Source organism: Bos grunniens, chromosome 8, assembly GCF_055505025.1.
Source record: "Bos grunniens cultivar Pamir isolate PY7600 chromosome 8, Bosgru_T2T1.0, whole genome shotgun sequence".
NCBI lineage: Eukaryota > Metazoa > Chordata > Mammalia > Artiodactyla > Bovidae > Bos > Bos grunniens.
The window spans coordinates 85,781,167-85,797,715 of NC_141172.1; the positions used below are offsets into that span (position 1 = coordinate 85,781,167).

The window sequence follows — 16,549 nt, forward strand, 5'->3', positions numbered from 1 at the left end:
TGCATGTTTATCTTAACAGAGAGTATCCCTCCAGCCCCTGACCAGCAGCACGTGCACACACACACACATGCACACACACACACACAGACACACGCACAAATCCCTCCCAACTGCTGTCTGTTTCACTTCCTCTTGTTCCCCATGGTTTGTGTCACTAGCTGAGAGCTCCTGACTGTGATTGAATGGGGCCCCACATTCCAGGGCAGCATTTCCAGCCCTACTTGCTCTGTATTTCGGGTACCTTTAGGCCCTGTTTTCCCTCTTGAATTCGAATCTGGGATGGTTTCTTCCTGGTTCTGCCCTGGTGCAGTGGGACAGAGCCTTCCGCAACACTCAGCCTTGTTGTTTTTGTTCTGTTCAGACCAACGATTAGCTTGTTTGTGAGGATGTCTCTGTTTTGTCACACACTGTCTTCTTCTCATTTCCTTATTGTGGCTTGTGCTTGATGGTGTGGTAGGAAAGAGGCTGGACTTTCTGAGCATGAATTTGCTTAATGAATTAGTGAGGTTAGATTAGATTTAGTGTTTGCAGAGAGAATGTGATCCTCATTGTTTGCAGATTCTGTATTTTCAAGTTTACTTATAACCTAAAATGTGTTTGTAACCCCCAAATCAATTCTCAGAGCATTCATAGACATGCCTACAGCAGTCAAAATTTTGATTTGCTGATTCACATGTTCCCTGATGAGCTTGTACAAAACAACACTCTGTCTAATGCCCCAGCTCATACTGTAAACAAATGTCCTTTCCATGGTCTGTTTAGTGCCATGTATTTGCATTTTTGTGCTTTTTGTTGGTGATTGGCTATTTAAAATGCTCCCAGTAATGGTGCTGAAGTCCCGTCTGGTGCCGTAAACACAAGTGTGCCTTAGGGTGAACGCGTGTGTGTTAGATAAGCGTCTTTCAGACCAAGTTATAGGGCTGTTGGTTGTGAGCTCAGTGTTAATGAATCAACAGTACTTATTAAATAAAGTGTCTTTAAACTGAAGCACACTAAAACAAGGTTCTTTATTGATCAGTTGGTGAGAATGCTGTGAGCCGAGGCAATCAGGAGCCTCACCCGTCTTTCTTCAGGAGCAGCCCATTCCCTATTTGCTCCTTCAGTGGTGGAGGCAACATTCTAGAATATAATTACCCGCATTAAGCCAATAAGGAGAGTGGAAGGTTTGTATGTGACAGTCAGAACCTCCCCCAAGCAGTTCGTAGAAGGCGCCCCAGGGAGCCCTTTCTCCCTGTTCTCACCGACATTTGCTCTTCTCTGATTCTTCTCCTTTGCAGGGTACTTTCTGAATTTTCTGGAGCCAGTTAACAATATCACCATAGTCCAAGGCCAGACAGCGATTCTGCACTGCAAGGTGGCCGGAAACCCGCCACCCAGTGTGCGGTGGCTGAAGAACGACGCCCCGGTGGTGCAGGAGCCGCGGCGCGTCATCATCCGCAAGACGGAATACGGTTCCCGGCTGCGGATCCAGGACCTGGACACGACGGACACCGGCTACTACCAGTGCGTGGCCACCAACGGGGTGAAGACCATCACTGCCACCGGCGTCCTGTTTGTGCGACTCGGTGAGTGGGCACGGCCCCGGGCACATTGCTTAGCAGATAGGAAGGTCCCCAGCCACTGAGCACAGATTAATTTGCAGTTTGAAACTGAACACACACAAGCAACAGAGAGGAAATCAATAAAACCCTTCCCCGAGGCCTTTCCCATTGTGCATGAGGTCCCCAGCTTAACCTGTTACCCATTTACTAGTAATAAAAGAAAATAGACGCAGATGGAGGGGTCTATAAACCTGGAGTGCAGAAAATAATGCCAGACATGTTGTGTGTCAGGAGGTCACCCCCACGGGGGAGGCCCAGGCGATCCAGACAGGCACCCACCCACCCACGGAAACCCGACCCAGCGCAGAGGATGGGTGGGGAACAGAAGGTGAGCACGATTCTGTACTCTTGTACTTATCACAGGTGGCACAAAGCAATCAACTGGCAGACAGAGATGTATCCCTTTCATCCGAGTTATGAGGAGGTCCCTACCATGCCCCAGCCATTTTGTCACCAGTGAGTAAGACAGATCTTGTGAATCAAGGTTGGATGAGAAGAAAGAAAAGACAGCAAAAATTCCCAAAATATCTCTCGATGTTTCTGCATCAACAGAGAGCACCCCTTCCATCCTCAGTGGGTTTTGCCATCCCTGGCATATAATCTTGGGCAGGGGCAGAGCTGGAGGCTGAAGATGGCTCACCACAAATGAGCACCCTGGGCTGCGGTTGCCTTTACCACGGGCCAGATTGGAAAAAAAATTTATTCCAAATCATGAAGTATTAATAACTTGTCTTTTTTTTTTAATTTTAGGTCCAACACACAGCCCAAATCATAACTTTCAGTAAGTATCTGCTTTCCTCAAACCATTTTCTCATTCTTTGTGGGCTTCCGTTATGTAAGAATCCAGGTTATAAATTGGGCAAACATATGTCTTTGCTGAATTTGCTAGAGGTTGGCTAGACTTCACACAGGGATGGCAATGTGCTTGCTTTGGGCTGAAAACAGTTGTATTTTCCATGTTGAGTGTTAGGGAAAAAGCCATAAAAACACTGATAGTTGTTTTCAGAGATTATGACCTTACAGGACAACAGGAGGCAGAGTAAGTGTACAGACCATTCTGCCGGGGCTGCCAAGACCCTAATGTCCCAAGAACATTTGAAACAGGGAAGTGGATGCGTGCATGCTAAGTCACTTCAGTCATGTCCAACTCTTTGCAACCCCATGGACTATAGCCTGCCAGGCTCCTCTGTCCATGGGATTCTCCAGGCAAGAATACTGGAGTGCCCTCCATGCCCTCCTCCAGGGGATCTTCCCAACCCAGGGATCAAACCCATGTCTCTTACATCTCCTGCATTGACAAGTGGGTTCTTTACCACAAGTGCCACCTGGGAAGCCCAAACAGGGAGGTAGTTACCCTGAAATCTCAGCACCACCCATAACCACACCACCAGCTACGGTCTATGAAATGTGTGCTCATGGAGCCTCCACCATGGGGTGGGGGTCGGGGGTTCTCAGACCCATTTCAGAGATGAGGAGACTGAGGCTCAGAACCTGGCTCACTGGTCTTCACCTAGCTGTGGGCAAGTTCTGGCTGTGAACTCAGGCCTCTCTTTTGCTGATGCAGCCTCTTTTCTCCTCCGGACATCACAGGTCCATGAGAATCACTCTTTTCAGCCCCTGTGTTTGAGGTTAGCAGTGGCTGTGGATTCCTCATTTCCTGGACAGGCCATTGCTTCATCTCCCAAAGTTCTGAGCAGTGGCACAGACACTGTGTTGATCAGCCAAGCAGTGTCTGCTTATCTGTGTCCCCCTGCAGCCTCATAAACACTGGCCGTTGCGCTGAGGTAGGGAAATGCACCGTCTCACTTTTGTTCACTTTTTCACATAAATTAATATTGAACTTGACATGTTTAATTAACAGTGTCAGTGTGTTTTACATTTCCCTGATGGTCTTTCTCCTGCTCTCTGTCTGTGGGAATTCCTGTTGTTTCCCACCTGCACAGTGGCCGCTTTGTTAGGCTGGTGGACAGTTTCTCTAGGGGAGATTCTGGGGAGTAGGACAGGCAGGGACACAGGATGCACCTCTCATAAGAGAAAACCTGCCAGTGGCGGGTGGGTGGGGGAGGGCACAGAGGTCACATCCCTGCCACAGTGTGGACCCATTTCTCTTATCTTCCAAGATGATTCTCACATCCATTCATTTCTGCTGCTCGGAAGGAGGAAAACTGATACTGACTGCTTTGTTCTCCCTTTCTGTCACCAGTGAGGCCGTGATAGACATTTCCTAGCTTATGGTGCTTCTTTGTCAGCTGGTTCTTCATAGTCTTTGCCCGTGATCCTCACATTGTTTGTTTCTTAATTATTTTTAATAATTGTGTCTTATTTCTTGCTGGAGAGGATGTAGAGGAAGAGGAATCCTCCTACACTGCTGGTGGGAAGGTAAATTGGTACAGCCACTATGGAGAACAGTATGGAGGTTCCTTAAACAACTAAGAACAGTTACTATATCATTCTGCAGTCCCACTCCTGGGTGTATATTCAGAGAAAACCATAATTTGAAAAAGACACCTGCACCCCTATGTTCATAGCAGCACTATTTGCAATAGCAAGACATGGAAGAAGCCTAGATGCCCACTGACAGATGAGTGGATAGGAAGATGTGTGGTGTATATACAATGGGATTACTCAGCTGTAAAAATAAATGAAACAATGTCATTTGCAGCAACATGGATGAACCTAGAGATTATCATATTAAGTGAAGTAATTCTGACAAAGACAAATACCAAACGATATCACTTATACGTGAAACTTAAAAAGATGATACAAATGAACTTATTTACAAACCTTATTTACACAAATAATAGACTTATGATTATCAAAGTGGATAATGGGGTAGAGAGGGGAGAGATAAATTAGGAGTTTCAGATTAACAGATATACACTACTATATATAAAATAGGTAAACAAGGCCCTGCTGAATAGCACAGGGAACTCTATTCAATATTTTGTAATAACCTATAAGGGAAAAGAATCTGAAAAAACATATATATGTGTAAGTGAATGGCTTTGTTGTACACTTGAAATTACACAAATTGTAAATTAAGTATATTTCAATAAAAAAGACGTAATTAAAACATTGAAAAAATAAAAATCATAGAAATCAATGACAAAAATTAATGTCTTATTTCTTGATTGTGTAGCAGTTAATATTCTTCTGTCATTTATTAATAATTGCCAGTAATTGTATGGGTGTTTATGTTGTCTTGTTAAAGAACACACTAATTTCCTTGAAGAATTCTGATGTTATTTTGATTAGAATTGCAATGAATTTTTAGATAAATTTGGTTGAAAATTAATACCTAAATCAAATTGTTCTATCAAGGACCACTTTCTTTGTGTTTTAAGATATTCTTTTCCATGACATTTTATTATGAAAAATTCAACCACATGAAAAAGTAGAAAGAATTTTACGGTGGACATGCAATCCATATACCTGCCAATGAGATGCTGCCATTTACATTTTACTCTGTTGGCTATTTTTACATACATTTCTATTCATCAGTCATCTAATTTTTTATTCATTTCAATAAGTTGCAGATATTTGTACACTTATCCTGAAATATTTTACATACCATTATGGATTATGATATCACTTAGCAATATTATGGGAATCATTAACAAGAGTTCAACATCTGTGTACTTACTATTCTCATCTCTTCTTTTTGAGTTAAACTTGCATACAATGAAATGCACAGATCTTATGTATTCTATTAATAAGCTCCAAAAATGTGAAAACCTCTACACTATAAACCCTTATCCAGGCACAGAACATTCCTATTATTCTAGAAAGTTCCATGATCCAACTTCTTAATCACTACTCCCCCACCCCAGGCAATAATTGTCCTGACTTTTTTTCTACCATGAGCTAAGTTTACATGTTTTAGAACTGCATAGAAATGAAATCCTGTAGCACGTAGACACTTGAACCTGGTTTCCTTCAGTTCAGTGCAGTTGCTCAGTTGTGTCCAACTCTTTGTGACCCCATGAACCACAGCATGCCAGGCCTCCCTGTCCATCACCAACTCCTGGAGTCCACCCAAACCCATGTCCATCGAGTCAGTGATACCATCCAGCCATCTCATCCTCTGTCATCCGCTTCTCCTCCTGCCCTCAATCTTTCCCAACATCAGGGTCTTTTCAAATGAGTCAGCTTTTCACATCAGGTGGCCAAAGTGGAGTTTCAGCTTCAACATCAATCCTTCCAATGAACACCCAGGACAGATCTCCTTTAGGATGGACTGGTAGGATCTCCTTGCAGTCCAAGGGACTCTCAAAAGTCTCCTCCAACACCACAGTTCAAAAGCATCAATTCTTCAGCACTCAGCTTTCTTTATAGTCCAACTCTCACATCCATATATGACTACTGGAAAAACCATAGCCTTGACTAGATGGACCTTTGTTGGCAAAGTAATATCTCTGCTTTTTAATATGCTCTCTAGGTTAGTCATAACTTTCCTTCCAAGGAGTAAGTGTCTTTTAATTTCATGGCTGAAATCACCATCTGCAGTGATTTTGGAGCCCCAAAAAATAAAGTCATCCACTGTTTCCCCATCTATTTGCCATGAAGGGATGGGGACCAGATGCCATGATCTTATTTTTCTGAATGTTGAGCTTTAAGCCAACTTTTTCACTCTCCTCTTTCACTTTTATCAAGAGGCTCTTTAGTTCTTCTTCACTTTCTGCCATAAAGGTGGTGTCATCTGTATATCTGAGGTTATTGATATTTCTCCCAGCAATCTTGATTCCAGCTTGTGCTTCTTCCAGTCCAGTGTTTCTCATGATGTACTCTGCATAGAAGTTAAATAAGCAGGGTGACGATATACAGCCTTGATGTACTCCTTTTCCTATTTGGAACCAATCTGTTGTTCCATGTCCAGTTCTAACTGTTGCTTCTTGACCTGCATACAGATTTCTCAGGAGGCAGGTCAGGTGGTCTGGTATGCCCATCTCTTTCAGAATTTTCCACAGTTTATTGGGATCCACACAGTCAAAGGCTTTGACATAGTCAGTAAAGCAGAAATAGATGTTTTTCTGGAACTCTCTTTCTTTTTTGACAATCCAGTGAATGTTAGCAATTTGATCTCTGGTTCCTCTGCCTTTTCTAAAACCAGGTTGAACATCTGGAAGTTCATGGTTCACGTATTGCTGAAGCCTGGCTTGGAGAATTTAGAGCATTACTTCACTAGCGTGTGAGATGAGTGCAATTGTGCGGTAGTTTGAGCATTCTTGGCATTGCCTTTCTTTGGGATTGGAATGAAAACTGATCTTTTCCAGTCCTGTGGCCACTGCTGAGTTTTCCAAATTTGCTGACATATTCAGTGCAGCACTTTCACAGCATCATCTTTCAGGATTTGAAATAGCTCAACTGAAATTCCATCACCTCCACTAGCTTTGTTCATAGTGATGCTCCCTAGGGCCCACTTGACTTCACATTCCAGGATGTCTGGCTCTAGGTGTGTGACCACACTATTGTGATTATCTGGGTCATGAAGATCGTTTTTGTGTAGTTCTTCTGTGTATTCTTGCCACCTCTTCTTAATATCTTCTGCTTCTGTTAGGTCCATACCATTTCTGTCCTTTATTGAGCCCATCTTGGCATGAAATGTTCCCTTGGTATCTCTAATTTTCTTGAAGAGATCTCTAGTCTTTCCCATTCTGTTGTTTTCCTCTATTTCTTTGCATTGATAGCTGAGGAAGGCTTTTCTTATCTCCCCTTGCTATTCTTTGGAACTCTGCATTGAAATGGTTATATCTTTCCTTTTCTCCTTTGCTTTTTGCTTCTCTTCTTTTCACAGCTATTTGTAAGGCCTCCTCAGACAGCCATTTTGCTTTTTTGCATTTCTTTTCCATGGGGATGGTCTTGCTTCCTATCTCCTGTACAATGTCATGAACCTCCATCCATAGTTCATCAGACACTCTGTTTATCAGATCTAGTTCCTTAAATCTATTTCTTACTTCCACTGTATAATCATAAGGGATTTGATTTAGGTCATACCTGAATGGTCCAGTGGTTTTCCCCACTTTCTTCAGTTTCAGTCTGAATTTGGCAATAAGGAGTTCATGGTCTGAGCCACAGTCATCTTCCGGTCTTGTTTTTGCTGACTGTATAGAGTTTCTCCATCTTTGGCTGCAAAGAATATAATCAATCTGATTTTGGTGTTGACCATCTGATGATGTCCATGTGTAGAGTCTTCTCTTGTGTTGTTGGAAGAGGGTGTTTACTATGACCAGTGAGTTCTCTTGGAAAAACTCTATTAGCCTTTGCCCTGCTTCATTCTGTACTCCAAGGCCAAATTTGCCTGTTATTCTAGGTATTTCTTGACTTCCTACTTTTGTATTCCAGTCTCCTATAATGAAAAAGACATCTTTTTTGGGTGTTAGTCTAAAAGGTCTTGTAGGTCTTCATAGAATCATTCAACTTCAGCTTCTTCAGCGTTACTGGTCGGGGCATAGACTTGGATTACTGTGATATTGAATGGTTTGCCTTGGAAATGAACAGAGATCATTCTGTCATTTTTGAGATTGCATCCAAGTACTTCATTTCGGACTCTTTTGTTGACTATGATGGCTACTCCGTTTCTTCTAAGGGATTCCTGCCCCCAGTAGTAGATATAATGGTCATCTGAGTTAAATGTCAAGTGATTTCCTTCACTTGACATAATATTCTCAAAATCGTCTATGCAGTACATGTTTTGGTAGACAGCTGCTTTTTATTGCTGAATGGCATTCCCTTGTTTGACTATTTCATTTGATTTATCCACTTTCCTGTTGATGGACACTTGGGAAGATTGCATCTTTTCATGTTGATGAATATTTTCATTTCTTTTAGATAAATTTCCAGAGTTCAAAGTGCTGACTTATCAGATATGTATATGCTGAGCTTTGTAACAAATACCAGACCTTTCCCTAAGGTAGTTGTACCACTTTGTACTCCCACCACTAGGTAGGAGAATTCTGGTTGCTGCAATGTTTGCCAGCATTTGATCTGGTTGTTCTTTCTATAATAAATTGAGCCATTTTTATGTGTATGTAGTGGTTCCAGTGATCTTTGTGTCATTCTGACTTCTTGAAAAAGTAATTTCTTTATTAGTCATTTTAAATTTTCAAACAAGTGCATTTAGAACAATGAAGTTTCCTCTGAATATCATTTTGGCTATATCTTTTTCCCCTCCAGGTATATAAGCTTTTGTTTTTTGTTGTCTTCTGATTTTTGTTGTATGATTATCAGTGAATTTGCGATGTATTTTACAGTTGGTAATTGGTGAAGATTTTCTTTATACTTAACTATTGTTCTCTAGTCGCTAAGTTGTGTCCGACTCTTGCGATCCCATGAACTGTAGCCTGCCAGGCTCCTTGGTCCATAGGATTCTCCAGGCAAGCATACTGAAGTGGGTTGCCATTTCCTTCTCCAATGTATGGCAAGATTGTCTTCAAAAGTAATAAAGAATTTCATAGGATTCTCCAGGCAAGCATACTGAAGTGGGTTGCCATTTCCTTCTCCAATGTATGGCAAGATTGTCTTCAAAAGTAATAAAGAATTTCATAGACCCACTGGCAAAGCATAAGCTCTTATTTTCTTATTTCCTCATGTTTCCCAGCACATGGTATTATCAGAACTCAAAACTGTGCCAATGTCTTGGGTGTCAGTGGTAATTTATAGTAGTCTTACATTAGATTTCACCAGTAAATATTGAAGTTGAACATATTTGTATTGGTTTAATAGTCATTGGATTGCCAATGTAAATACAGTCTATTCTTATTTATGGATTCAATACTTGAAAATTTTCTTACTCAGTAAAATTTCTTCATAACCCCTAAAGTAATAATCAGGATGTTTTCATGGTCACTCATGGATATGTACAGAGCAGTGAAAAATTTGAGTTGCCCCATGCTTGCATTCGCAGCTGAGGCCTGCCATCTTGTTTCAACTGTCCTACTGTGCACACACGTCCTTTTTTGAGTCTGTTTACATTTTGTGCTTTTTATTGGTGATTTTGCTGTTTAGAGTGGCCCCAATACAGCATGAAGTGCTTTCTTGTGTTCCTAAGCACCAGAAGGCTGTGATGTGCCTTATGGAGGAAATATGTTAGATAAGCTTCATTTAGGCATGAGTTAAGTGCTGTTGGCTGAGAGCTCATTATTGATGAATCATTAACCACATTAAATAAGATGTCTTTAAACAGAAACACTCATAAAACAAGGTTATGTATTGATTGGTTGATGAAAATGTTATGATGAGACTTGTGGAAAACTATCTCTGTATTTGCCTTAGGGACAATGGCTCAGCATTTACTAGTTCAGTGTTTGTGGTGACTATATAGAAAATAACCATCATAGACAACCAGAATCAACTGTATTTTGTCCATTTTCATTGGGATATTTGCTTTTCCTTATTGCTTTGTAAGAGTTTAAAGTTATAATTTTTACATAGTTCCTACTTCATCTAGAATTGATTTTTAAGCTGGTGTAAGCCAGGGTTCTACCGTAATGTTTTCCTATCTCAATGGTCTACTGCCTTGGCACCATATAATGAATAGCCCCATCTGTAATCATTAAATTTAATATCACTTCTGTCATTGGTGAAATTTCAATACGTGTAGATCTGCTTCTAGATTCTGTTCTAGTAGCTTTTGTGCCTGGAATAAATACCACAATATTCTAACATTATATCTTTATTCCATATGTAGAGAAATATTCTCACTTATTGCTGTGGATTAAATTGTGCTCCCCTCCACCAAATTCAGATATTGAAGCCTTAATCCCCCTTCATGTGACTGTATTGGAGACAGCATCTTAAAGGATGTTATTAAGGTTAAATGAGATCATAAGGGTGAGGCTCTGACCTAGTAGGACTTGTGTCCTTATAGGAAGAGGAAGAAACATTAGAGATCTCTGTCTCTTTTCTCTGCCATGTGGGGACACAGCTAGAAGGGAGCCGTCTGAAAGCTGGGAACTAAATAGGGTGACACTTTGATGTTGAACTTCTCAGTGTCTAGAACTGTGAGAAAGCAGTGTGTGTTGTTTAAGCGTCCCAGTCTGTGCTATTTTGTTATGGCAGCCTGAGCTGGCTAATCTAGCTACCTCGGCTCAGCTGGTAAAGAATCCACCTGCAATGCCGGAGACCTGGGTTCGATCCCTGGGTTGGGAAGATTCCCCTGGAGAAGGGAATGGCTACCCACTCCAGTATTCTGGCCTGGAGAATTCCATGGACATGTGACATGGGGTCGCAAAGAGTCAGACACGATGAGTTACTTTCACTATTACTACACCAATTCTTCTAAATTATCTTGACTGTTAATTTTATTCTTCCATCTGAATTTTACCAGTTTGTATTTTTATCAGAATTGCTTGGTGGTTTGATTTTGGCAGTTACTTTTTTAGATACAGAGGTGATTGTGTAGTGTTCTGCTTTCAACATATTAATATGATGTTATGTAACAGAGTTCCTATTATTAACTACAGTTCTAGAGTGAAATCCATTCGGTCAGAATGACATATTCTTTTAATATGCTACTGAGTTGATCTGCTCGCTTTGTGTTGGCAGATGACCCTCTATTTGGATACTTCATGGTCGAAGGCAGTTGTCTTTTTGTGGCCACTATTCTTTTCTTCCCATTGACTGTGATTGTGTTTAACCTCCTTTATATTATCTCGGCAACTTGACCGAAACAAAGACAAAAAAGAGGGAACATCAGCAGGCTTAAAACAGAATTATCCATGTTCTCTGTTTTTGTCTCTGGAATATCTGTAGCTTTTCTGATGCTGTGACTGTTCTCCTGGGCCCTTTCCTGAGAAAATGCACAGCAGTTAGAGCTCTTTTGCTGTTGGTCGGCTGGCATATGCTGTACCTGCAAGTGGAGAACTGAGACGGTGAATAATCAGATAGCCCTGGTTGATCCCTGTGTACAGCATGTCAGCACTGGGGCATGCTGGTTCTGAACCGTGAACAACGATGATCCCCTCCGGGCTCATCACTCTCTTCCCTGGGCTGCTGCCCTCATGCATCCACACACACGGACGCCAGCAGTTGACTGGACATCAGTCTGTGTGTGTTGAAGGAGGTGAGGGGTGAGGTGGAAATCCTCAGAGGTTAAGGGATTTATTACCATCAAAACAGTGTTTTCCTTCCATCCAGTTGAAGGGAGGGTGAGGCGGGTGTGTATATAGAGAACAAAGGCTTTAAGAACAGGCTGTTTCTCCACAGATGTAGGTTCAAAGACTGGGTGATTATAGCTTACTCAGGTAGCAGTTTTGGTAATGCAAGGGGATTAATGTGAGGCTATGTGTCTCACATTTCATGTGTGGGTTTCAGGTCTCTCTGCTCTTTTAAAAAGTGCTTTATTTTCATGATGATAGATGCACACATGCAGTGCTGGGGTAGCCTAGTGATACTGAAGTCAGCTGATGGGGTAGCAGGACAGTGATCCAGGGGGTGCTCCCTGAAGCCTGAGCTTCGGTTGTCCTGGGCCACCCCGATGATGGCCCACAAGTATGTGCATGCATAATGTGCTTCACTAAACATCTGCTTAAAGGAAAGTGTGTTGTTTTTTTGAACAATTAAAAGTTATGTTAATTACTGGCCGCTGGGAAATCATTCTCCCTGAGGCCATGTCCCGAGCACTTATTGCTTCATAACCTGCAGATAATTCCAAGGCTTCAGCCATTCTCCACCCATATGCTCATGATCCTGGTGTCTCCAGTTCCAAATCTGATTTATCTCTTTATCTCAGGCCCCCCAATTTGGCCCCATCGTGGGCATCTCCAGGGGGATGATTCACAGGCATCTCACAATTCGCCTGTCTAAACAGAACTCAGCCATTTTGTACCTCAGAGTCCTTCCATTGCTATTTTGGGGAAGTTGTCATAAGCCTAGTTCAAACTTTATCCTAATTACAGGAAAATAGCACTATTAAAAAAAAAAAAAAAAAAAAAAACCCTGAAACTGCCAACTGACTAGCCAGTAATTTAAAAAACCCTGAAACTGCCAAACCGACTAGCCAGTAATTTAAAAATGACTTCAGGAGAAACCAAGCTGCCTTACTAACAAGTTGGTAAAAGTAAACTAACTCAGACAAAAGGCTAACATTTAGCATTTGATGTTAAATTCATTAAACCACCAACTAATCAAATTGAGGTCTTCCCTGGTGGCTCAGATGGTAAAGAATTTGCCTGCAATGCAGGAGGTCTGGGTTCGATCCCTGGGTCAAGATCCCCTGGAGAAGGTAATGGCTACCCACTCTAGTATTCTTGCCTAAAGACTTCTATGGACAGAGGAGCTTGGCTGACTATAGTCCATGAGTCAGACATGACTGAAGTGACTTAGCATGCAATCAAATTGAGTTGGAAGGAGGGGAGAAGGCAACCTAATTTTTTTCTCTGTGACTTCTTGTGATACGTTCTTTTTTTCTGGAAAATATCAGTTCAGTTCAGTTCAGTCGCTCAGTCGTGTCCAACTCTTTGCGACCCCATGAATCGCAACACGCCAGGCCTCCCTGTCCATCACCAACTCCCAGAGTTCACTGAGACTCACATCCATCGAGTCAGTGATGCCATCCAGCCATCTCATCTTCTGTCATTCCCTTCTCCTCCTGCCCCCAATCCCTCCCAGCATCAGAGTCTTTTCCAATGAGTCAACTCTTCACATGAGGTGGCCAAAGTACTGGAGTTTCAGCTTTAGTATCATTCCTTCCAAAGAAATCCCAGGGCTGATCTCCTTCAGAATGGACTGGTTGGATCTCCTTGCAGTCCAAGGGACTCTCAAGAGTCTTCTCCAACACCACAGTTCAAAAGCATCAATTCGTCGGCTAATTCTTCGGACTAAATCCCATAGTCAATTCTTCGGGCTAAATCCCATGGTGCAGAACTTAAATAAAAATTAGAAACTTAATTCATTTTAAGATTAGTGGTAAGTGGCGAAACCCAATCACAGGTAAAGAGAATACACACACACTCTCCTTAATTCAGATCTCATAGTGACACAAATGAAAGTGTTTGTGCTTTAGCAGTAATGATAATATTAGCAGTTGATGGTGGCAGCACATTGAATGTTTCCAGTAACTCTTTGTTTTAATTTGAACCCATGTATGAGCTTCCCTGGTAGCTCAGCTGGTAAAGAATCTGCCTGCAATGTAGAAGACCCTGGTTTAATTTCTGGATTGGGAAGATCCCCTGGAGAAAGGATAGGCTACCCACTCCAGTATTCTTGGGCTTTCCTGGTGGCTTAGATGGTAAAGAATCCACCCGCAATGTGGGAGACCTGGTTTGATCCTGGGGTTAGGAAGATCCCCTGGAGGAGGACATGGCAACCCACTCCAGTATTCTTGATAGGAGCCTGGTGGGATACAGTTCATGTGGTCACAAAGAATTGGACACAACTGAGCAACTTAGCACATAAGCTAATATGCCCTGTTATGCATGGATGAGAACTTTTTACATGCTAACCTCCAGATTCACCCAAAGTCACCAGTCTTCAAGGCTGATGTGAGAGGGACCAGCCGCCTGAACATAGTAGGAGAGAATAATGTTTACTTGCTAGTGAACTATTAGTGTCGGAGCCACTGTGTCCCTGCCTCCTGTGATCCCAGTGTTAAGGATAGACATTGCAAAATCCAGTGTTTCTGAAAGGTTCAGCTGACTTTTATTTCATAACATGAATGTTGGTGTTGATTTTATGAATAAATGTGCTCAGTTCACATTTTTGCCACATCAAATATGATATCAGTATAATTGGATGCTGTAAATATTTCATCTCAGAAGTAGAGAGGAATAAGTTATGATGCCTAATTTTCAAGAAAATCATTAATTCGTCTATTCATTTTTTAAACAATTTTATATTGAGGATCAGCTATATGCCAGGCCCTGTTTAAGTTGTTGGGGGCCCACCAATGAATGAAAAAAAACAGACAAAAACTAAAATATCCTGCCTTCTGCTGCTTACATTTTCCTGGGAGACTCTTATGTCTGGCTTTTTTCACAAAATATAGCATCAGAAAGATACTTTCTGTGGTTTATTCTTTTTTATTCATAAGAGTCTGTTGTATGAAGATATTACAATGTGTTTATTACCTGTTAATGAACATTTGGGCTTCCAGTTTGGAGCAGTTATATAAATAAACTGCTATGGATGTGTAATTTTAGGGAACATGTTTTCATTTTTCTAGGATAAATCCAAGGTATGAGATTGCTCAGTCAGATGGTATGTGTATATATAAACTGTATAAGAAATAACCAAACTCTTCCCCAGAGTGATTGTCCTATTTTACACTGCCATCAGCAGTATAAGAGAGTTCCAGTTGCTCCACATCCTTACCAACGTTTGATATTGTCATTTAATTGTAGCCATTCTAGTACCTTTTGTTGCGATGATTCATCATGGTTCAGTTACATTTCCTCAATCACTGAAAATGGGACCATCTTCTAAGGACACACTTTTGTGGAGTATCTGTTAGTTCTTTTGTCCAGTTTTCACTGTGTTGTATGTCTGCCTATTGAGTTATGGGAGTTCTTTTGTCAGATATATAATGTGTTTTCTCCCAGCTTGTGGTTTGTCTTTTTTATTTTCTTAATGCTTTCTTTTGACGAGCAGGAAATTTTAATTTTGGTAAGTCTAATTTATCATTTTTTTCATTTAAGCCCCATGTCTAAGAAATCCTTGCTTTTGCCTATCTAAATACTATAAAGATACTTTTCCTGTGTATCCTTCTACTAGCTTTTAATTTTAGCTTTTATGTTTAAGTCTGTGATCATCTCCAAAGCAATTTTTGTGTATGGTGTGAGTTAATGGGTTAACTCACACCATTAACTCACACCATTAATGGGTTAACTCACACCATTAACTCACACCATTAATGTGAGTTAATAGTGTGAGTTAATGAGTTTGTTTTTCTCCATATAAAAATCCACTTGTTCTGACATCATTTTTGAAAAGACTATCCTGTCTTTTTTGAATACCTTAGTATATTTATTAAAAATCACTTGACTACATATGAAGATACATTTGGAATTCTCTGTTATGTTCTATCGATCTATCCTTATATTCCAATACTATATTGTCTTGATAAATATAAGTCTTAAAATTAAGGTATGAAATCTTCCATCATTCTTACTCTCTTTCATGATTGTTCTGGCTGCTCTAGTACCTTCACATTTCCATTTAAATTCTAGATTTAGTTTGCCAATTTCTACCAAAGTGCCTACTAGGATGTTTTTAACTTTTGATTTTGAAATAACTTCAGATTTATAAAAAAACACTACAGGAATAGTAATAACTAATCCCATATGTCTTTACCCAGGTTGACCAATTTTTGTCATTTTGCCGTAGGCTTATCATTCCCTCTGTAGCTGTTTCCAGTATTGTTGTTTGAAACATCTGAGAGTAGGTTGCATTCATTATACCACTTTGCCCTTTAACAATTCGGTGGATATTCCATAAAACCAACAATGTTTCCTTACAGAACAACAGCTTCATCTTAAGGGTGTCTGGATTGCCAGTCATACTCCAATATCTTTCATTGTCCCAGTAATGCTCTTTAGATCCCCTGCTCCTGGATACAGGCTCCTCACCATGTTTCCTTAGTCCTCTTTACTCAGCAGTAGTTCCTAGACCTTTCATGGCACTAAGATTTTTGATAAGTGAAAAGCTGTTATTGTGTAGAATATCTCTAAATTTCAGTTTGACTGATGTTTACTCACAATTACATTCTATTTATACATTTTTTACTGAAATAACATAAGTGATGTTTCCTTCTCAGGGTATCATATCTAAAGGTTTGCCCCTTATTGGTGATGTTAATTTTTCTCGCAATTTGCCCCTTATTGGTGATGTTAATCAGTTTGCCCCTTATTGGTGATACTAATTTTTCTTGCTTGGTTAAAATACATTTTCTCATTATGTAGTTATTTTTTATTTTGTAATAAAAGGAAGTTTGTGAGGAGCCTGCTAGCATTTTC

At 40.8% G+C, this 16,549-nt stretch overlaps 1 protein-coding gene across 4 annotated transcripts in view; it reads left to right on the plus strand.

Annotated features, from left to right (window-relative positions):
* Positions 1–16,549, plus strand: part of ROR2 (ROR family WNT receptor 2) — a 237,504-nt gene that overhangs the window by 198,906 nt on the left and 22,049 nt on the right. For all 4 annotated transcript variants that reach the window (XR_015131942.1, XM_086315664.1, XM_086315665.1 and 1 more), the window contains 2 exons: positions 1,278–1,565; positions 2,352–2,382. Coding sequence is in view for 1 of the 4 variants with exons in the window: in XM_086315663.1 (XP_086171789.1) it covers positions 1,278–1,565; positions 2,352–2,382 (319 nt within the window). In the remaining 3 variants the exon portion in view is untranslated. The remainder of the gene's footprint in view (positions 1–1,277; positions 1,566–2,351; positions 2,383–16,549) is intronic.